Raw genomic sequence first — 22,389 nt, 5'->3', positions numbered from 1 at the left:
GATGTTACTATCATACATTTTACTTTCATGTATGCTATCAGTGCAATACAATGTTACTGTTTTTCCTCTTGATGGCAGCTATAATTTATAGCAATTAAAAATAAGGGAAAAAAACTTTATCTTATCTTCATTTCTTACATTTTTGGTACCCTTCATTTTTTGGTGAAGATCCAGTTGGCAGACTGATACCATATTCTTTCTGATTGAGGAACGTCATTTATCATGTCTTGTAGAGCAGGAATGCCAGCAGTAAATTCCCATAGTTCTTGTTTATCTGAGATGGTCTTTTTTTTTTTTTAATCCTTAATTTTTAAAAGATATTTTCACTGGTACAGAATTCTGACCTAACACTTTTTTTTCTTTCAGGGTTATAAAGATATCCCTTCACTGTCATCTAGCTTGCATGGTTTCTGAAGAGAATTCTGCTATAACTCTTATCTTTATTTCTCTGCATGTAATGTATCTATTTTTTTCTCTGGTTCCCTTAGAGATTTTTTTCTATGTCTTTTTTTTCTCAGCAGCTTGAATATGTTATGCATATGGGTTTTTTGGGGTTTTTTTGTTTGTTTGACTTTGGGGGGGCATTTATCCTGATGCATCTGCTCTGGGCTTCTTTGATCTATGGTTTGGGGTCTGTTGTTACCCTTGGAAAACATTCAGCCATTTTCCTCCAGATATTTCCTCTATTCCTCCCACTGTCTCCTTTCTCCATAAAATTTGATTCCAATTTTATGGACATTAGACTGCCATTGTCCCACAGCCCTTGGATGCATTGCTCTGTTCTTTTTTCATTCTGTTTTCTCTTTGTTTTTCAGTTGGGATAACTTCTGTAGAGCTACTTTCAGATTCACGGATTCTTTCCTTGGCCAAGTTGAGGTTACTGTCAGCCTGTCAAAACCATTCTCCATCTGTTTACTGTGCTTTCCGTTTTCAGCATTACTCGTTTCATTCTGTCTCACTGTTTCTATCTCTTTTCAAGGAAGTACGTTATTTTAAGCAAATGATTGAAAACAACTTAAATCTCATTAAGGTGGGATCACTCAGTATGCTATGTCCATGGAATATGTGTGCAGTCGTTTAAATAAACTTGTATATGGGGATTTCCCTGGTGGTCCAGTGGTTAAGACTCTGCACTCCCAGTGCAGGGGGCCCGGGTTCGGTCCCGTTCAGGGAACTAGATCCTGCATGTTGCAACTAAGACCCAGCACAGCCAAATAAATAAATATTTTAAAAATAAATAAACAAATAAATTTGTATATACTGATGTGTCAAGAGTTATTGTGTTAATGAAGCAAGGTTTATTTATTTTTTAATTAATTAATTTATTTTTGGCTGCATTGGGTCTTTGTTGCTGTGCACGGGCTTTCTCTAGTTGTGGTGAGCAGGGGCTACTCTTCATTGCAGTGCATGGGCTTCTCATTGCGGTGGCTTCTCTTGCTGCGGGGCACGGGCTCTGGGTGCACGGGCTTCAGTAGTTGTGGCACGTGGGCTCAGTAGTTGTGGCTCTCGGGTTGTAGAGCTCAGGCTCAGTAGTTGTGGCACACGGGCTTAGTTGCTCCGTGGCACGTGGGATCTTCCCGGACCAGGGATCGAACCCGTGTCCCCTGCATTGGCAGGCGGATTCTTAACCACTGTGCCACCAGGGAAGTCCCTAAAGCAAGGTTTAGAACCACGAGCATTATCCCATGTATGTTTTTAAATTTTCACAAAACAACTTTCTACATTTCTAAAGTAACAAATATCTATACAATGTATGTTTAAAAGCCAGCAGAAAGATAGTGACAAGGACTAACTTGGCAGGAGGCTGAGGTGCAGAGGCGGGTCAGGGCGACCTTAGCTTTATTTGTAACATTTGGGGTTTTTAGTGAGCTATAATCGAGTCAATTCAATGGGCTCTCACTCTGATTGGGGGTGAGGGCAGGTGGAGGAGGGGTGCCCCAGCAGGTTGTGCGGGGGAAGGAGGTTGGAGGCTGTGTTAGGTACAAACCGGTCCCACCCTGGAGGTTCCATCCTGGGGCTCTCGTGTCACTCGTGAGAAGGAGCACTTGGAACTGCCCTTCTCAGCTGAAATATACCTGTGTTCCTTCCTCCCTCCCTCCCTCCCTTCCTTCCTTCCTTCTGGTCTGTGGTGCACAAAGCAAAGACACCATCCCTTATGGGGGCCGGGGGCGAGGCGGAATTCTACTGGAAGGAAGTGGGAAAACCACAAGCAAATAAACGGACAAGTGAACAAATAAAGGAACAAGAACATTAGTGATAAGCGCTCGGCAGGGAAGTCAGCCAGCCTGACGCGCTGGTGGCTGGGACTGCTCTGAGGGCCAGGCGGTCAGGCTGAGGTCCGCGGACACTGAGGGGGGGGGGGCAGGGAGGGCAAAGGCCGAATCCCTGGCGGAGTCAGGGCTGGAGATGTTCTAACGCTGATCCTGAATGTGAGCAGACCCAGGCTGTGTGTGTGTGGTGTTTAGTTGGGGGTTGGTTTGCACTCAGCAGTCACCCTAGCTCACGTGGAGGGGGGAAAGCAACCCTCCGATTAACTTGTCTGAACGAAGTGGCTTTGTCGTGGTCACGCCCCAGGGAAGGGAAGGGGCCGGGGGTGCTGTTTGTGCTGGAAGGCTGCCATGTGGGCAGGAAATGGGGGGCGGGAGAGTCGCCCAGACACCTTCCTTCCATCTGAGGGAGTTGGCAACATGCGTTTCCTTTGTATTGATGAGCCTCAGTGGAGAGGAGGCAGTTCTCGAGAAACAGACCATCCTGGGCCATTAGATGATGCACTTGAGAATTCGGGGACCCCTCCCCTTCCCCCGTGACTCAACAGGAGCTGAGGCATTTCCGTGCAGCAGTGAAATGAGGAAGTGGCACGGTCCAAAATTAATAGAAATGTGTGTTATGAACCTTCGACAGTCACTTCTCACAGCTGGCTCGTCACCTCCTCACATGCGTGTTTCCTATCACGGCACCACGTGGCATCCGTGGCGTGGGACATGGCTTTTCCACATAAACATTTCTCATTTAATTAGATTTTTCATGGGGATGTGGTAGTCTATTTCATGTTTGTCTCATCATTCACTTGCTGTTTCCAAATTCTGCTCTGACAAATCCCCCCATGAAAACCGGCTTCATCAGCTGCACTGCCCGGTGCCCAGGGTTCCGCCAGTCAGAGATTGAAGTCCAGGTGAAGCTGAGGGGAAGGGCTGAGATCCACAGGCTGCAAAAGGCAGTGGCAATTCCCATCTTTCATTTGGCAGGTAATTATCCGACATCCACCAGAGGCAGGTGTCACCCCAGGAGCTGCAGGTGCAAACACAAAAGGTGTGATGCCTGGGCACAAGGTAGGGGGCTGACCTTGAGGGCAGCAAGCATGGAAACCAATAAATATACTCTCACTCACATAGTGACCAGTGAGGCGGAGAGAGGAAACTGGGCAATGGAGGAAGTGGGGGGGGCAGAGTCCAACAGAGGTCAGAGCCCAGGGCCAGGGTCAGCCGGTCCATTCACTGTCAGGCCACAACTGCGTCTCAGATCCAGTGGACCAGCCATTAGGGCCTGAGAACTGACGTGTGACTAGATATACTTTTTGGATAGGCTTTGTGTTTTTCACAGCGGGCTCTGCCTACCATGTAACTTTTCTTCCTCTCCTGATGAAAAGTTACTTTTGTAGCACAGCAAGCCCCATGGTATCTCTTTGGACACAAGGAGACGGGACAGCCTGGGCAGGGGTCAGAGGTCCTGCCCTTTCCTCGTCCCTGGCCTTGCTCTGTGCCCCTGGCCCCGCGGCCCCTTCCCTGTACACCCCCTCTCTCCCTGCACCAACCCACAGTCCCCACCCAGGACGCGCCCACGGAGCAGGTGGGCACCCGCTGCACAGGCCCCAGACTTCAGCAGGTCCACTGTGGTTTTGGAAAACCCTGTGTCGATTTAAATCACAAACCAACCCACAGCCTTCTGTGGGTGGGCGACGTCAATCAAGCATCCTGGGCTTGCGGGTCCCTGCTGGACGAGTGTCTGGGAGTCCCCAACCCTGCGTGTCACCAGGATGAGCTGGGACGAGCACAGCACTTCTGTGGCATCTGTCATTTACTTCTGCGTCATTTGTCATTTCTCCCTGCGGAAGGAGCCGCGAGACCTCCTGCAGTGGAGAGGGATGGGAAACAGCACGAGGCACAGAGGAGAGAGGCCTGCACCTGAGTTCAGGCGGGTCAGCACTTCTCTCTAAGCTCCAGCCGCCTCACCAGACGCACCACGTGTCCCAGAACTGTACTGCGCTTGGGTTGGCCCTCCCCCGGACGCGCTCTGCCCCCAGGCCTTTGCTCCTGGATGTCGCCGCCACCCCCCAAGCCCCTTGTGGGGCACCCACAGGCCTGGGCCACCCCTGCTGCCCAGATTGTGCCCCGAGGACCCTGCCCAGCACTGGGCACGGCTGGGGTCCTTCTCTGGGGCGAGTTGATTTGGGTCTGTCCCCCCTGGAGGGTGGGGTCCTTGTGGAGGAGGGCGGGAGGACACACAGCCCAGTGGTGCTTAGTGCTGCTTGGAGGTCTTCTTTTCTTTGTGTGTGCATACGGTTTGTATTTTTCTACAGTGATCACTTATTACTTGTGGATATAAAAGAAAAAATAAAACTCTAATAAGAAAAAGATGAGAAAGCCGTGGGAACTGTGGAGACACATAGCAGTGAGTCTGCAATAAGACATTCAGTGAAAAAAATGAGCACAAGATACGTACTTTCACAGCTATAAGTTCAGCAATCATAAGTGTTTCACGGTAAAAAGTCTTACTTTTGTATTTTTTGTTGTTGTAGCACTTTTCATGACACAGAATGCCCCTTGAAGCTGGCCCTCCCCCCAAAGCCGAGAAAGGTGGGCTTACCCCTGCTGTGGGGCTCCCAACCTGAGAGAGGAGAGAGATGGTAAATCCCAGGCCCCAGTGTGGGCAGGGACACAGCACTGCCCGCCCTGGTCCAGCCTCTCCTTCCCAAACCCACAGTCAGGCCCAGTGGGTTGGTTTGGGAGGGCAGGGGAGAGGGAAGAGGTTGAAGAGCCCTGCCCTTCAGCTTCCTCACCCTGGAGCAGGGCCACAGCCCATGGACAGGTGGACAGATGGGCCACAAGGCACAGGAAGGGACACCATCAGGACCCAGGACATGCCCACCACACACATGAACACACCACACACACAGGGGCATGACACACTGAAACCGAGCAGGACCCTGCAGGGCCCTCCTGGGTACAAAAGCGCCTCCGTGTCCCCCATTTCTTGTTTGTAAAAGAAGCTTTAGTCTCCTAGGCCTTCCCCGAGTTCCAAAGAGCAGACTCGAGCAGTTACTAATTAGAGAAGTAAGGGAACCAGAAACAAAGGAGAAGCAGTCAATCCAGAGCAGCAATGACAGCTTCAACCATAGTCAGCGATGAAGCAGAGCCCTAGCTCCTCCTCAAGGGATACACACAGCAACCGGACGCAGATCTCTGAGCTGTTCTGCAGAAACGAAGACGCTCACCCAGGAGGAGGATGGTGACCACATGCTGACCACAAGCATGCAGACCCCAGACTGGTTGGAACCAGAAGATCGATGATACTGACTCCTGATTACCTCACCACCAACCAATCAGAAGAAAGTCCATGAGCTGCAACCCTCACCCCTAACGCTGCCTTCCCTGAAAGCCATCAGTGAGTTTGGGTCTTCTGAACATGAGCTGACCGGTCTCCTTGCTTGGCGCCTGCAATAATAAATGCCGCACTGTTCTTCACCACAGCCCAGTGTCAGTCAGTTGGCTTTGCTGCAACTGGGCGAGCAGACCCAAGTTTGGTTCGGTAACAACACGAACAGACACACATGCAGACACCACACACAGTCACAGAAACAGCTCCATCACAGACTCATGCATCCCCTTCACACATACCCGTCGGCAGACACACAGAGCACATGGACCCCACCCCACCCCTCCATCCACATATACAACAAAAGTTTTGCATTTCTATTCAATGCTGTTCTTCTTCATTTTAAAAAAATGAGGTCACAATCCTCTAAGCTGCTTTCTCTCCTCGCCATGGACCATGAGCACACTTTTCTCTGGACCTGGAGGTTCGAAGTCAGGTGAGGACGGAGGAGCGAGCAGGTGGACGGGCACAGCAAGGTGGGGCAGGCAGGGCCCGGGGTGCGGGGCAGGCAGGGCCCGGGGTGCGGGGCGGGCAGGGCCCGGGGTGCGGGGCGGGCAGGGCCCGGGGTGCGGGGCGGTATCCATCCGCCTCTGAGGACTAAAGCAGACAGGGGAGGCAGGATGACGCGATGGGATTGGAATCCCAGCAGGCCCTCTGCTTAGGCTGGAGAGCCAGCAGGGGCAGAGGGAGGGGCTGCGAGCCGCTGTCAGGAGGGTCCAGGAGAAGCCCGCTGGCCGGGGCCTGGGGAGGTGGTGGTGGAGGATGGGTAGATACGAGAGGTGCCTGGAGGGCGCCCGGCTTGGACCAGGCCAGGGGCTTGGCCTCTAGGCCAGGAGAGGGTGAGGCCGGTGCTGTCAGTGCCGCAGGGAGTACCCAGCAGGATGCCTTGGGTGGGGGGTGGTAGGAGAGGGGTGTGGAGAGGCCCAGAGAGTCTACGCTGCAGACACTGCTCAGGGGTCAGGCAGGAGATGAACCCGGATCAGGAGGTGGCAGTGGGGAAGGAGGAGGGTGAATCCAGAGGGCTTAGCAGAGATACTAAGCCAAGGGCGATGGCACTGGGGCCCTTGGTTTTGACGGCACTGGGGCCCCTGTTTACTGCACACCATGAGGGGACCAGATCCAGGGAAATGCGAGTTTACTTTAAGAGGTCGATGTGAGGGGCTCTGGTTGCCTGGAGAGGCCTGTGGGTGGTCTGAGGAGTGGACCCCTTTCGCAGCTGCCTGGAGGAAGGATCTGGGTCCTGAGGTCAGGCGGTCAGCTGGGGGTTGGGGAGCAGTGGCCTGCGGAAATGGAAAGGGCCAGACCGAACTCCCAGAGCTGCGGGGGGCGGGGGGGGGGCAGCTGGACCTCCAGCAGGGGGAGGGGCCTCCTGGGCCAGGTCTTGGAGGCAGGAGCGCCAGAGCAGACACCTCGTGGGGCGCAGGGCCCATCCCCTGGGGGGTTTCTGGAGTGCGCGCAACGTGGGGAGTGGGCCGTGGGGAACGTGACCCTTCTGGGCCCCAAGCCCGTGGAAGCAGCGAGGCCGGATGGGCTGCCACGACGCGGCCACGGCGCCCACGAGGCTGGGCAGGAGAAGCCCGGCTCCCCTTTCCTCCATCCGTCGCCCCCTGGCGAGGAACGTCTTTGTTTAAATCGCCCGCCTTCCTGCTGCCCCATCGGACTCAGGGCCTGAAGACGAATCCCCTGGTTACGGTCACCTTCCCGAAGAGACGCCGGGCTGGACACACTGCGTGTCTCTGGACCTTGCCCCGGTTTGCAGCCCGAGACCCCAGGTGCCGCCTTGGGCAGCGACAGGGGCACCTCTTCCTGAGGCCGGGGCTCGGGCCGGCCACGCTGCCTGGGGACCGGGGGTCGGGGGAGAAACACTGCGGCTGCAGCGCAGCGGTGCTAGGACCCGGGGAGCGGCCCTTGGTCGGGTTCCGGGTCCGCACCCCGCCCCGCGCAGGGTTTACTCCGCGCCAGGCCCTGCCCCCTGCCCGGCCCCCTTCCCGCCCACTGCCCTGGCCCGTCCTGCCCCCTGACCAGCTCCGCCCCCGCCCGCCCTCCGCCTGGTCCCCGCGGCGGTCAGAGCGCGGCCGGCCGAGCCGGCGCACCGCGGCGGAGGCGCAACATCCCGCGGCACAGACGGTCCGGCCCGCCGAGCATGGCGCCGAGGTGCGGGCCGCGCGGTGCCGGGGACGGGCGGGGGCAGCGGGGGCTCACGGGCGGGGGACGGGGGCGCGCGCGGTACCCTAACCTGTGGCCTGTGCCCGCAGGTGGCCCTGGCTGCGGCCGCGGCGGCGGCGCCTCCTGGACTTGCTCGCCCCCCTGGTCCTGCTGCTCGGGGTCAGCGCGGCGTCCGCAGAGCCAGGTAAGACCAGCGGGGACGCGAGAGTGCTCGCACCTGGCCCGCCCGCCTCCGGCCGCACTTTGTGCGGGACTCTGGCAGGTCCCAGGCGGCGACGTCCTCACCCCAGCCCATCTCGGCTTCGGTCCCGGAGGCGGCCCGGCTCTACCCACGCGCGCAGGTGGCCCGCGGGGGGCGGTCGGAGGGTGGACGGGGTCGGGCCGGGGCCGTGTGCCCGAGCGTCCCGCGACGGCCATTCATTCCTCGACTGCGGGGGTTCGCGCCACCTGGGCGCGCCCGGGACTCGGGGAGCGGGACGGGCTGGGGATGGTGCGGGCCAGCTGCGTCCTGAGACCCTCGTGTCGTGATCAAACTTCGGCGACTCTGCGGGGAAGTTGGTGCGCTAGACGGACAGCGCTGCGGGCCGAGGGCCAGTGAGGTCCCGGAGCCGAGGTCGTGGTGACGGCCGTTACACGCACGGTGGCTCGGAGACGCCCGGGCATCCGAAGCCTGACCGCGGGCCTGTGTCGCCGTCACCGGCCTGGTGCCTCCCAGCGCCTCTGGGCCCCAGCGTAACCGCGCGCGGAGTCCAGCAGGTCTCGGGGAGGACGGTGCGGTGCGGGGCGCAGCAGTGTTGTTTCCAACCTGTTGAGGCAAAACTGCCCAGGTTTCCCCGGGGCCAGCCTTTGTGCGCCGCCCCGGCCGCCAGGCCTCTGCCCCCGCGCCCGCCGCGGTGTCGGGTTGCGCGCGGTCCCTTTGATGCGGCCGAGCGCCGAGCAGCCGCCGGGAGAACAATGCGCAGGGGTCCGTTGTTTGGCGGCGCCCGCCCGCCGCTGCTCCAGCGCGGACCGCAAACTGTGGTCCGGAAGTCCGTTCTTACCGCGCTGAAACTTCCTCTGCCCCCAGCTCCTGGGACCCCATTCCCAACCACACGGCGGCCCACGTCCTCTTCCCAACCGGCCCAGCAAGGGCCCGGGAGGAGGCGGTGGAGGTGCCAGACCCGAGGGGAGCCCCCGCCCGCAAAGCGTAGGTGCTTTATCACAGGTGGAAATAGACTGCCTGCCCTGACATCCGTCCCGGGCAGCCGGCTCCCCGCGGCCAGAGTGACTGCTCGCTGTGGTCAGCACAGCACTCGCACACCTGCTGCCACAGCTGGGGGGGGGTCGCTGGAGGGAAGTGTTCTGGGGAGAGAGCCATAATAATTTGTTTCATTGTTTCCAGTCGGCTTGGTCATCGTTAAACGGCAGCACAGACCTTTTAAAAAAGTAACCACCTCATAAATAGATGTGCGGAAAGCACCTGTTTGTAGTGTAGCAGATAACGCCTCAGGTATTTGGGTTAACTCTGGGGGTGGGGCACTTAGGGAGTGTTTGTCCTTATAGGGTTCTGTGGTCCCCGGGGTTCCTGGGGTTCTTATGACTGCCGGGGACCACGTCGTGGCTTCAGGGGCCATCCCCTCAGACATGTGCAGGAATGCGTAAGCCTGAAGGCTCTTTTATAATTATGTCTAGTCGGGAAAAGGAAAGACACTGAAGCATCCACACCCCAGCTTATGAAACTTTGTAATCAAGGAGAGGAAGTCAAGGGTGTTGACTTTGAGCCTCACGGAGAAGAAAAAATCAAATGTTGTGTTCGGGAGCTTGGGTGAGATGAGATCTCTAGGTGTTCAAGTTAATGCAGACTCTGGGGGTGGTGGATGGCGGAGTGACAGTTCAAGAAATGGTGTTTTTTAAAAAAATTTATTTATTTTATTTATTTATTTTTGGCTGCACTGGGTCTTTGTTGCTGTGCGTGGGTTTTCTCTAGTTGCGGCGAGCGGGGGCTACTCTTCCTTGTGGTGCATGGGCTTCTCACTGCAGTGGCTTCTCTTGTTGCGGAGCATGGGCTCTAGGTGCACGGGCTTCAGTAGTTGTCGCATGTGGGCTCAGTAGTCGTGGCTCGCAGTCTCTAGAGCGCAGGCTCAGTAGTTGTGGCGCACGGGCTTAGTTGCTCCGTGGCATGTGGGATGTTCCCGCACCAGGGCTCGAACCCGTGTCCCCTGCATTGGCAGGCGGATTCTTAACCACTGCGCCACCAGGGAAGCCCTAGAAATGGTGCGCTTTATCTTCTGTCCTGCCACGTGGCTGCAGTGGGGGTTTGCCGTAGTCTCAGGTCCCCCAGAAGGAAGGGAGCCCCTTGCAAGGTGCCTAACAGAATGTGCTCTTTTTGTTCCCCGGAGCATAAAGCAGGAAGCACTCTCAGCAGGGCTTGTGTGCCGCCCGCCCCTCCCCCGTGCTGGGAGAACACAGGCTCCTTTCCCTGCTGGGACCAAGTCCCCTTGGAATGGGATAATAATTGCCTCTCTAGATGTTGGAGAAGAGCAAAAGTATGTGAACGCCTGACTTAGCAGGGGCTCAATTTGTTCTAGAAACGCTTCAAAATTACCCTTGGGAGTCAAAAACTTTAGCCCCGTTTGCTGATTAGAACATTTTTTTCTGACCCCAAATGATGCATTTTCCCGAGTCTGTCTCTGGGCTGTACTTGACCAAAAAAATAAATAAATAACGACTTCTGCTGTTTTGTTTAAGCTTGGCCGCTGTCCTTCCGACGCTCTTGAATGGCATCGTGTGCTTTCCCCCATAGCCAGAGACCTGGGGGGACCTTGGCTGGGCGGGCTTACGAGCCTGGAGGCTCGGTGCTACCTGCGGTCCCCTCTCCCGGAGGAAGTACCGGAGTCACATGTGCTAAGGTGGCATCTGCCCATGGGTCATTCCTTCAGGGCTGAGGAAGAAGGACCTCGCCCTGTGGACATTTGCAGGACGCCTGTGGCCACGCCAGAGCCCTAGGCTTTGAGTCGTCTTGTCTCTGGCCCCTCCCACATGTGACTTCGGGCTCAGGCTCCGTCAGCTCCCTGCACACCCCCGCCCCCAGACCTGCGTGTCCCACCCTTTCTCACCACTAGGGTCCATCAGTGGGTCCAGGTCTCCGCTGATGGCCGTGGTCCTGCCTCCCCCCAACTCCCTCGGTGGGCCTGCAGGGTTTAGGCTTGAACAGGACATGGCCAAGACCCTGTGGGTCCCCGTGTCCGGGGGCGCCTGTCATCCTGGGGTTCACGGGCACCTGGTAAGTGATCTAAGCAGAGGGTAGGAACTTCTGTCGAGGCAGGCTCGTTTGGAGGGGCAGCACAGATGGGGAGTCTTCAGGGTTCAGGAATAAGACCTCTAAGGTAGTCTTGAATTTCAGCAAAACTTGTTTTTCAAGGCACTCTTGTTTTCCTTTAAAAGAAGGAGGAGGGGGAAGGTCCTTGCAAGGAAACCTAGAAGGAGAGAAACTGACTCCTGAGCTGTCCAGAGCTGGAGGGGCCTAAAGGGCCTGCCCCACCCGCCCTGCTTCACCCTGAAAATACAGCTGCGCGTGCACTCAATGAATGCGCACACACACGTGCACACACAGATGTACACACGTGCACATCCGTGCACACACTCGCTCTCTCCCCACCAGAGTGCCTGGTCTCTCTTCAGCTGGGTTGTTGAAAACGTCATGGCGCTCCGTGGGTGACGGAATGGGACAAGACCCGTCTTCTGACACGACGGCCAGCGGACTTCCCTCTCGCATGGCCTGAGCACTGCGGGGAAGGGCCGGTCAGTGGAGGGGTGGGTGAGGGGCAAGCGGGTCTTGCTGCAGCCGTGGCTGACGAGCAGCCCCCAGGCCCGGCTCTGTCTGCAGTGGCTGGCCTATGCCCCACGGCACATGCCCGTCTGCAGTCCTGGTCGAGGCGTGGCCACCCCCGTGCCGGCGAGGGTCGGACCACAGATGGCACACTCTAATCTCAGCTCTCTGCTCGGAGGCTTGGAGGCTCTGGGTTAGCTTTCATCTGAGAGAGAACCCCGAAACGGCGGCCCCTCTCCCCAGAACACAGCTGGCCAAGCACCAGCTGTCTGATGTCTGGGTAGAAGGTGGACATTGCAGGATGTGACATGTGAAACTACCCGAAACTTGATGCTGTTGGCGGGAGGGAGGGATATATTATTGGGAAAATTAAAATACATGTTTGGCACGCTCATAAGATGATTGCATTTGATACATTTTGACGGCAGGGGCCCAGAAGGACAGTGAGAACGTTGTGGGAGGTGCCTGCAGTGTGCCCTGGGTCCCCACAGCTCTGCTCCCTTGCCAGGTCACGTGGCTTCTCTGGACCCCGCGCCTCCCATCCCTGATGGCTTAGGGTCTGGGATGAGCTCTCTGCCAGGCCCGGCTCCTTCGCAAGAAGGACTGGGCCTCTGAGCCCCTCCCTGCCCTCCTGCCAGTCTTGGGAGGGGCACTGGGGTGGTGGGCGCTGCCTTGGTTTCCTGCTCTAACCCGGGGCGGGAACAGCCCCTCCCCCCCGTCTGGGTGCCCTGAGCAGCAGGTGGTTGCTTTGTGAAGCTCCTCACAGCACCCGTGTATGACGTGCCTTGTGTTGGATGCTGCTCGTGGTATCTCCACCCGTGTCCGGGACCTCGCACCGTCCCCTGCATCCCTCGGGGATGCTTGGTGGAGACAGGGAGCTTTCTCTGTCCCGCTCCCCAGCGCTTCCCGGTGCCGGCAGGGTGTGGCTGGGTGACGTGGGCTGGCCCTTGGGGTCATGTGTTCGATTGGCGGGTCTGGGCCGTGCAGAACGGCTGTCAGAAGGAGCTTTAGATCACGGATGTGCTGAGTCAGACGAAACTTGGGGGCCGCAGGGCAGTGTCTGTGCTCCGCCTGCCGGCCTGCAGGGGCGCGTCCTACCCCCACCCCAGCTCCTCTGGCAGAGACAAGCCCCGGCACGGCCTCCTGGCTGTCTTCAGCGAGTGCCCAGGAAGGAGGACTTGTTCACAGGCCGGTACACCTTTCTGGAATTCCATGCTGGCAGACGGGGACCCTCCCGGGCTGATGCACCGTGACGAGGCCGATGGCACAGGGCAGGGGCACCCAGCGCTGAGCTGGGGTGATGGGCAGGGCTCTTGGCCACCCCTGGTTTCTGCAAGACCAAGAGGCTCTGTGGTGGGTCCAGCTGGCCCAGGCACTGGCCACGGGTCAAGGTTGACCTTTACAGGGTGTTTCCCCACAAAGGACATGAGACCAGAGCCAAAGGCTCAGGGATGAGGCTGCAGGGCGAGGGGATGGAGCCTGTGTGACCAGAGCTTGGTGGTGGGTTACAGTGGCAGGGCCTGAATGGAAACTGCAGAGACCACGCACGTGCTTTTGATGGACTGGTGTTGGTGGTTTTCGTGGAGCCCGGACGGAACATCTGCAGATATTGCATGTTACTGATTTATTTTTTTATTCATTCAGTCATTCATTTAAGTTTGGTCCGAAGTACTCGTTTCTACTTTTTGCACTGTTCCTTGAGTAGATTCAGAATTAGGCACGGTCAGGCCTCCTTGTTTTGCATCCAAGCTCAGAAATCTTGGAGACGGTACCAGGCTCCGGCAGCTGGGTCTCCTGTTTGCACGGAACCTGCTGGCACAGGCTGTTCTCAGTGAGCATGAGAGGCGCCCTTCTGCTTTGGGGAGACTTGAGCCGATGCGAAAGCAGTGCCTGGAGGGCACATCCCAGCAGCGGTTGAACCGCATCTTGGTGCCCACCGTGCAAAAAAGGAAGCTTCTCTCATCCTGGAAACGGGGAGGGCCCGGGGAAGAGCACCGACCCAGCTGCTGGGAGCTGGAGGCCGAATGCATCTCTGCTGGGGCCTGCATCCAGACCCCCGCATGGCCTCTAGGGCGAAGGGACACCTTTCTTCCCCGTTTCCATTTAGGCAACCAGGGGACTTCATCCTGGAAGGGAAACCGTGATTTACGTGGGTGCTGCTGCTTTGACAGTGTGAGGCGGGAAGATTCTCCCCCTCCCCTTGCAGTCGGGAGGGCAGGGCCACGGGAGGAGGGGGTAATGTTCCGCAGGCCGACCGAGCGCCTGATGCAGGGAGGGCCTGAGCCCCTGAGGTGGCCCTGCCTGCCCCTGAGCTGCCCTGGACCAGCCAGTTGGCCCATGGAACCAGGGTCTCTTCCAAGCTGGGGCTCACGCATCTGGGGCCGGGGGTCGGGGTTCGCATTAGAGGAGAACTTGGGAAGGCGTTCCTTTCGCCCTGGCTGGTCTGGGGCTGGGAGGTGGTGAGTGGTGAACCCAGCCACCTGGCCCCTTGGTCCATTGACTTCCTCTTTCCTGAGTCATTTTTGAGCACCTCTGTTTGTGCCCTGCCTGCCCCAAACAGGAAGGTAAACAGCAGTGTCCCTGGGGTCTGTCCCTGTCCCCGAGGGCAGGGCAGACCGTTATCTCCCCAGCAGGCCGAGAGCATCCACTCTGGGGTCCGGGCTGCCTATCTGGGGAGGCCCCGTGGCAGTGCTGGGGCTGAGTGCGGGGGGGGGCTGTGGTTGGGACCTTCGGGAGGGGGGTGGACATCCCTCCAGATGGATATTAGTTCCGTGCAGCTTTTCAGCCCAAACCGCCAGGGCTGGACACTGTCACTTTGAAAATCCTGCTAATCTGATAAATGGAGAAATACCACTTCTGTGCTCTATTTTGTGAGTTTCCGTCCAGTGAGGGAGCAGGTTCTGGAGTGTTATTTGGCCTTCGCATCTCTCCTTGCTCTGACATCCATCCTCTGTCTCTGCGCTGTCTTCCGCCTTGTCATGCCTGCCTATGGTGTCACCTCCTGGGGGGCATATTTGGCATATTTTCTAGTTTGTGGGCAGGCTTTAATTGGGAACGTGTAATTTCTTAAAGCAGGGTGTTGTTTTCTTCCCTTATTTTTATGGCCTTTTCCTGTAGAGGTAGGACACGCGTGACGATCGCAGCTCAGGGACAGCGGCCTGGGCTCATCTGCATTGCAGGGGTGATGTGGGGGTCGGGAGAATTCAGAGAGGAAAACTGCGCGCGCCAGCAGGCAGAGTGCTGGGGGGCCACGTGCTGCATGTGGCTCTTATTTTCTTTACTCGGCTTTGGTGGGCGTGGAGTTAGAGCTAGTCCTTGCAGAAAACAAGCATGGAGTCACTAAATCGTGGTCTATTATAGCTGGCAGGCAACCTAGCTGGCCACTTTGTGTTTGTGGATGGGACATCATCTGCTATGTGGGTTGAGAGCCCAGGCTCCAGGTTTTAACTCCAGCTTTGCTTCTGAGCGCTGTGTGACCTTTGGCAGATTCCTCACCCTCTCTGTGCCTCTGGTCTGTAAATTGGGGAGGGCAGTGGGGCTCTGTGGGACTGAATAGGGCATTCCTGCAGGGAGCTTCCTGGGATGTGTCCTGACAACTCCTCCTTGGGCTCTCGGGAACACCATCAGGGATGGCCTAAGCCACCCGTCAGGGCGAGGCCTGGAAGGAGGGCCTGGTGAGCACCAAGAATAGGAAGTGGGTCCTCGTGACCGGAACACAGTTTTTGTGCTTCTTACTTGGCCATGGGCTGCGCCTGCTAAGACGATCATGTGTTTTAGACAAAACAGCCCACTCACGCCCGCAGCTCCGAAGTCCTGCAAGTGTTCTGGGCCCGGGTGCCCGCGTGGTCTCGCCCACCCACGTGTCCCGTGGGGGTGATCCAGGGATCGCAGACCTGCCTCTGCCTGTTGGATCTTGTCACGAGGCTGCTGTATTTTGAAAAACTCTCCCGCTGAGATTCCACGGAGCCTCTTGTTCTCTGCGAGCCAGGCCGGTTCCTGGGGTTCCCGGATTGAGGCCCTGTCTGTGCTGGGAATCTGAGCTCAGCCTGATGGGGTGTCGTCCGGGCAGCGCTTGCTCAGAGGACAGCAGACAGGACGGCGTCCTTTCTGTCCTCTGTCACCCCAGCCTTCCAACCAGAATGAAGGGAAGCCACCCTTGATCCCGTCCACGCTCACCTTTGGGGTCTCCCCACCTGGGGTAGACCCGCTCCCTCTCCAGCGGCTCTACCCCAGGCCGCCAGGCACCGCCCACAGGCCCAGCTCAGACCCTCCTTCCCCTCACACAAGGCCTGAGGGCTTTGAAAGGCAGGCCCCTCAGGAGAGGGCGCAGCTAGCCCATTGGTGGAGCTGGGAGAGGCTTTTTCTACCATAAATGATTATTTCAATTAGACAGCTTTCCTTCTGCCGCCCTGGGCGTGTCCACACCTGGCCCTGGGCCACCTCTGCTTCTCATCCTCTTGCCCCTGGAGGGGAGGACGGCCCTTTCTGAGCCCAGGTGCCTCTGCAGGGCCCGGCCCTCCTGCCCCACTTCAAGGTTCTGGCTGTCGCTTTGCTCACTTCTCTGGGTCCCAAGGCTGACCCAGGGTTGCGGGCTTACCATGCTTCCGCACCGGCGGGTAGTGTTGGCAGTGACCTCTGCTTGTCTTGGGTCCTCACATCTTGGCCTTGTCCCCCCGTGGCACCGGGGGACCCATCTTGGTCCAGGTCACCGGTGTCCTTGGGGCAGCCAGGACCTTCCTGTTTTCTGGCTAACATGAGCCTCCATCCCCAGGGGACTCGGGCCCAGCCGGCGCTGACTCAGAATCTGCCATGCTCTGCTGTTTCTTCATAACCTTATATTGTGGCAATAGTTAAGAATGCCGCGGAGGTTTGGAAACCAGAAAGAAAACCCACCCATTCCAACACAGTCTTTACTGTCAGTGTCGGGGAAATGGGACATCTTAAACGGACCTGGGCTGCCCTCCCTGCTGACTCCACTCCCGGCCTGTGTGGACAGCCCCTCTGGGTGCAGAAGCCTCAGGGCCCCCGGAGAGCCAGCCGCAAGCTGGTCTGCTTCCCAGATGGGAAAACATCCCCACCCCACCGCCCACTCCTGGATGGCCAGCTGGCCTCCCAAGCACCTAACTTCCCCACATTTAAGAACCTAGACAACCCCACCTCCCAGCGTTTAAACTTTTTCTTCCCATGGCATATGGTCTGCTGAATGTCAGCCCCCAAAGACCTCCCCATCCTGATCCACAGGACCCGTGAACGCTGCTTTACGTGGTAAAAAGGACTTTGGGTGGGATTAGGCTCTTGAGCTGTGGAGATTACCCTGGATTATCCCGGTGGGCCTACATGTAATCCTAGGGTCCTAAGAAGGGATGGGGGAGGCCAGAGGGTCAGGTCAGAACAAGGAGACGTGGCGATGGAAGCAAAGGTTGAGGGAGAGATTGGAAGATGCAGGAAGGGGCTACGAGCCGAGGAACACAGGCGGCTTCTAGATGCTGGAACCAGGGACTGGGTCCTCCCCGGGGCCTCCGGAAAGGAGCACAGTCATGCCGACACCTGGGTTTTGGGCCTCTGGCCTCCAGAACTGTGGAGCGCAGCTCGTGTGGTTTCCAGCCCCTGACTTTGGGGTCATTTTCTCCAGCAGCTGCAGGAGACTGTGCAGCGTGTGGCTAGGTCAGCGGCAGGGGTGGAGTCATGGTGACGCAGATCCCCTCGTTGGTAAAGTGCTGCTTCTCGACAGTGTGAAACCTCTGATGCATTCAAAGGCCTTGGGACCCCCACGCCCTTTACAGGGCCCCTGAGTGCCCTTCCGGACCCCCAAGTCCCGAGGGTCGACTCCCCGTCCTGCGCACCCAGCACCCTGGGCTGGGGACTCTCTGTGGAGAGGTTAGAGGGGCCCCATCCTAGGAACCTCTTAGGGCTCAGCGGGACCCCATTCTCAGGCCCCAGAATGACCTCCGCGTGTCCCCGGGTGGCACCAGGAGCTCCGACGTGCTGGCTCTGGGCTCCGACGGGCTGATGGAAGCTTGAACGGGGGAGGGAGGTGGGCGGACAGAGGGCAGGTGAGCGGGGCCAGGGCAGACGTCGGGACGCCCGAGAGTGCCTGGACGGGCCTGTGGGCAAGGGGACTGTGTGTGTGGGGGGTTTGTCCTGGGACTCTCTCCGGCAGGGCCCTCGCAGGGCAGGGGCGGGTGTTATCGTCCACAAGGTCGGACAGCAACCCGCTCTGTTCTGTTTTTGGAGAATGAGGCAAGTGGCACAAAAGCACATTCCCAGAAAGTGCCAGTTCTGCCTAGTGTCCTGGCGTGTTGCAGAAAGGGTTTATAAAGTAAAGCTGACCAGTTGCCGAGCAGGTGGACAGTACTCAGTACTCGTGGAACGGACCAGTGCTTGTCAGCCTCCAACCATCTTGGGTGCTGGCTGGACCTTCAGTTATCTGGGTGCTGGGTGGACCTTCAGTTATCCGTATGCCGGGTGGACCTTCAAGTTAGCTGGTGCTGGGTGGACCTTCAGTTATCCAGGTGCCGGGTGGACCTTCAGTTATCCGAGGTGGACCTTCAGTTATCTGTGCCAAGAGACTTGATGGCCGGTGGGAACTGGTGGCCAGACTTGCTTCGCTTATGAAAACGGCCAGACTGGCCCATCTGTGAGGTGGCTCCTGACGTGCAAACTACATCTTCATTTGCCGTCACGTACTGCGTGTTGTCACCTCTCCTCCGGCACAGGGACCTTTCTCAGACCTCACGCACTCAGGGAGAGCCGGGACGTCCGGGCAGGGCGTGTGGCTGAGAGCTCAGCCTGGCTCCCGCAGGCCTGGCTTTGTACCTTCTGGGCGGCCAGAGACGGAGCCCGGGGTGGCGGGCAGCCGGGAGGGGTTGGGGGCTGTGCCCGGGACCCTTGGGTGCAGTTTGCTCTTGTTCCCGTCCCCCGACTCCCAGAAGTGGACGGGCCCCCCGCCTCAGGCCCTCTGTAGGCCATCTCAGGAGCGGCCAGGGCTGGCCCAGCCCAAAGGTCACTTCCTCAGGGGACTCTGCGGGGAGGCTGTGCAGCTCCCCCCAGGGTCATGGGACAGAGGAGGGGCAGGGCACATGTCTCTGCTCGGATTCAGAAATGCAGGGCCTTTGGCGGCAGCATCGTCCATCATGGCTGGTCACCCTGGTCTGTTCAGTCCCAGCCGAAGACCCTGCTCACCAGGTCTCAGTGCAGGTTGTACTGGGTTTTGAATCCTAACTAGCTAGTAGGCAATGGGGAGTTGGATTCTAAAGCCGCAGCCCTCACCTGCCCACTGGATTGGACATCAGCCCCGCCCCCCATCCCCCTTTCCCTGCGTTTCCCCAGTTACATACGTGCAAGCATCCCTTGGGGAACGATCCAGGATCGAAGCTTCCAGGGGCGCCGGCTCACTCTGAGTCTCAGGTGTGTGGAAGCATCTGATTTGACCTTTGCCTTTCTCTTCTACAGAAACAACCCTCGTGCCTTAACGTGCTTTTACTAAAGGGCCTTTTTGAGTGATGAGGAGTGTCTCCTGTTTTCCTGGCTCAGGACATGCATGTTTGGGGAGCCACTTCTTAAAGGGCAGCCCTGGGCCTGAGCTTCTGGGAGACCCGGGTCACGGAGACGGGGGTGGGATCCGCGGACACCCCTTCCTTGTGCCGTGGTGTCCTGAGCGGACTCCGACCTATCAGCGGTGACGGTCGCTCGCTGTGACTGCCCGAGCTTCGGGGCGCCCCGTTCTCTTTCCCTGTGCCTGTTAACCAGCCCCCCTGGATGCCCCCCACGCGCCCTTCCGTGTGCCAGGGCCTGGGGTCCCTGCGACCTCATTCTTGGGTGTCCTTGCTCTTCCCCATGGTTCACGGCTCTGGGCCCTGGCCCGGCCGCCCCCCTGTGCCAAGGGGTCTGGGCTGTGCGTCCTGCCCCCCGCCGTCCCTCTGCTCCTTCTTAGTGGTCAACATGCCGACCCTGCCGTTTCGTGAGCCCCGGCTCACCCGGGACCTGGGCGGGAAGACGCCGCACAGGCCGTGGTGTAACCCGCTCTCAGGTAAAGCTGTGCCTCTGTAAGTTGTGGTTGCGTCGGCCCAGGTGAAGCCACACCACCTCCACCCCGGCCTGCGTCACACCCGAGGCCAGGCCGAGGTGCCGCTTTGCGGCCTGTGCCGTTCCCGGGCCGGTGGCTGACTGTGAGGTGGGGGGACGCGCGTGATGGGGGGTGGGGCTCCGGCTTCCGGGGTTGGGGTTGGCTGCTCACACCTGCTTGGGCCCCAGGTGGGTGCACAGGTGCAGGTTGCCCTGACTTCATTCTGCACCAAGCACAGGAGTTTCCCTCTCACGATTCACATCCCCTCCACCTCTGAGCTCTCTCATCGCTCATCGAGGACGTGAGGCCCCTCAGATGAAAGCCCCTTTGTGCGCAGCCTGCAGCTGGCTCCGCCCTGGGCTGGCGCTCACGGCCTGAGCAGGTGCGATGGCCCTCTCACCACAGGAATGTCCCCACGAGGCCCCGCGAACAGCTTCCTCCTTTATTCGTGCTGTCAGCTCATGACGTGCGATTTGGGTCCAGTTATATCTGGAGGAGGTCGTGCCGTCGAGACGCTCGTCCAGCACGGTTGCGGCTCCTCCTCGCTCGTATCCCAGCAACAGGATCACGGCTGGCGGGATGGCATTCCTGTAGCCCTGAGAGAGCGGGTTCCCAGTCCGCCCACTCTCCGGAAGCTTCTGGGGCCAGCGGTGGGTGTGGGACCCAGGGGCCTCCGTGGGGGGCTGAGCGCGGCGAGTTCCGTGGTCCTCTGCACACTCCTGCCTTTTACCAGGAAGAGCAGGGCTGCTGATGGCCCGCCTGTGCTTCTCAGCGTGCCCCCCCGCTCACCAAGCTGGCAGGCTGGCCCCTCTCTGCGGCTCCCGACGGGTTGCCCAGCGGCGTCTGCACTGGCGCCTACTCTGTGTTAGGTTAGCTGGTGCCTGTGTGGGTCCCGCTCAGCACACTCTAGGCTCCTTGAGGACAGACGGGCAGATGGAGGGCCTCTGGGTGAGACTGGACTTTGTCCCCGGAAGCGTTGGCAGCCCCGTTTCATCCTTACTGAAATTTACAATCCTGTGCCATGCGCTTAGTGCCCCTTGCGAGGAGACCCGTGGCCCATGTACAAGGACCACCTGTGCATCTGACCCCAGGAGTTGCAGTGGGTGGGCTGAGCAGTAGGAATGGTCCCATCGCAGGGTCAGCAGTAGTCGGACGGGAGGAGGAAGGAGGTGAGCCCGGTGAATGGGGGGTTGAGGTCCGGTGTGCACAGAGCAGCAAGGCTATGCTGAGTGAGGAAGGGTCCCGACGACTTTACCTCGGAGCAGAGTTCCATGCGGCCGGCAGGGCCTTCCTCCATCTCACTGTCCTTCTGGGGCCTCGGTCAGGGGACGCTCCCTCCTCCCGCTCTGTCACATGGCCCCCGACACAGCCCGGGAGGGGGGGAGGGGTAGGGAGTACAGGGTCCCGAGCACACCCTCCTTCCCGACCACAAGGGGGTGGGTGGAGATTTGAGTGCAGCTCCCGTCTGTGGGCACCAGATCCCTCCGCTTCTGGTGGTGAGACTAGTTTGCAGTTAGCAGATTCCAGAACCACTCACAATGAGAAGCTAGAGTCCCCACATGTGGCTTATTATGCTTTCATTTGATTAGCAACAGTCCCTTCCACCTGGTGATTCCTGCAGGTGCCTCCCACGGGGTTGAAAGGGGTGGGCGCATGGCAGGGAGTGACAGGTGGCGTCTTTGCTCCTAGCTGACCGAGGCTCATGTCATTTTAAGTTCGGCCACGTGCGGGGGGTGCCTTCCTGACACGAAGCCCCAGGTACTGGGCAGCGACTGGCGGGCGCTGGGGCTGGGAGGGCCATCAAGATCTTCTGGGCACCGGACGCCGGGCACCTGCTTGTACTGGAGGAGCGAGAGCTCCGTGCAAATGTCCTCGGCTCCGAGGGCCCTGGGTCACCGGCCTGTGGGACTTCTGGGCGGCTGTGACCCTCACGCCCACGGTGGGGGGGGCCCGAGCCCACCCCACACTCGACTCGGCCCACGCCTCCTTTCCTTCCACCCGGACAGCACACGCTCACAGGCTCACCCTGAGGTTTAACCGAGTGGCACCCGCACCCCAGGTCAGCTCCTTACAGGCGCGCCGCCCCCATCCCCACCCCCCACACGCAGCTTCCTCCCGAGCTGTCCAGCCGCCATTCTGCCCCTCATCCTGCAGAGCCTGGGCAGGGGTTCCTTGGCTGGCCACTGGTCCGGCCCGGCCCCCTCTCCCCAGCCCTGCGTCCACCTGGAGGGAAGCGGCTACAGGCCCCTCCGGGCCCCCCACTCCCCACTCCATGCCAGCCTCTCTGTGGCCTGGGAAGGAGATGGTGTCGTGGCCCAAGGGGCACTGGGACTGCCACCCCCACGGGACACCCTCCTGTTTGACACCCTCCTTTGAGTTTCCACCTGCTTCTCCTTCTACCCCTTCCCTGCCTGGTGGACCTCATCTACCCCCTGGACCTGACACCTGCACCTCCACTGCGGCCGCTGACCTTTCCCCTGCCCAGTGCCCTGGGCATCGATGTCTGGCTGCCATCCTCCCCCAGCGCGGGGACCCGAGGCCCCCAGCACCTAACGTCATGCCTGGCGCACAGCTGGGGCTCGTAAATGCTTCCCAGATGCATGGATGGACTTTTGAGGGCTTCAAGAGAATGATGGCTCATGAATTTGGCCAGAGCGCATGGCCGGCCCTGCCTGAGGTCTTGGCGGTGCGGTTTCGC

The 22,389-nt window shown here is 58.9% G+C and overlaps 1 protein-coding gene and 2 long non-coding RNA genes across 3 annotated transcripts in view; 1 reads left to right on the top strand and 2 right to left on the bottom strand.

Annotated features, from left to right (window-relative positions):
* Positions 1 to 262: 262 nt before the first annotated feature.
* Positions 263 to 13,954, bottom strand: LOC309628956. Its single transcript, XR_014244801.1, has 2 exons — positions 8,036 to 13,954; positions 263 to 3,288 (listed from the first exon to the last, which is right to left on the bottom strand). It is a non-coding gene; the product is annotated as an uncharacterized lncRNA (long non-coding RNA).
* The window catches only part of COL18A1 (collagen type XVIII alpha 1 chain), a 95,657-nt gene continuing 80,924 nt past the window's right edge, over positions 7,657 to 22,389 (top strand). The window contains exons 1-2 of the mRNA XM_082392530.1: positions 7,657 to 7,806; positions 7,908 to 8,002. Coding sequence (XP_082248656.1) covers positions 7,796 to 7,806; positions 7,908 to 8,002 — 106 coding nt within the window. The 5' untranslated portion in view covers positions 7,657 to 7,795. The remainder of the gene's footprint in view (positions 7,807 to 7,907; positions 8,003 to 22,389) is intronic.
* Positions 17,834 to 19,710, bottom strand: LOC309628957. The gene is made up of 2 exons (XR_014244802.1): positions 18,152 to 19,710; positions 17,834 to 18,097 (listed from the first exon to the last, which is right to left on the bottom strand). It is a non-coding gene; the product is annotated as an uncharacterized lncRNA (long non-coding RNA).

Source organism: Balaenoptera borealis (assembly GCF_965194805.1).
Source record: "Balaenoptera borealis genome assembly, chromosome: 5".
Lineage (NCBI taxonomy): Eukaryota > Metazoa > Chordata > Mammalia > Artiodactyla > Balaenopteridae > Balaenoptera > Balaenoptera borealis.
The sequence above is the reverse complement of the archived record's forward strand: the minus strand, read 5'-3'. Positions and strand labels throughout refer to the sequence as shown.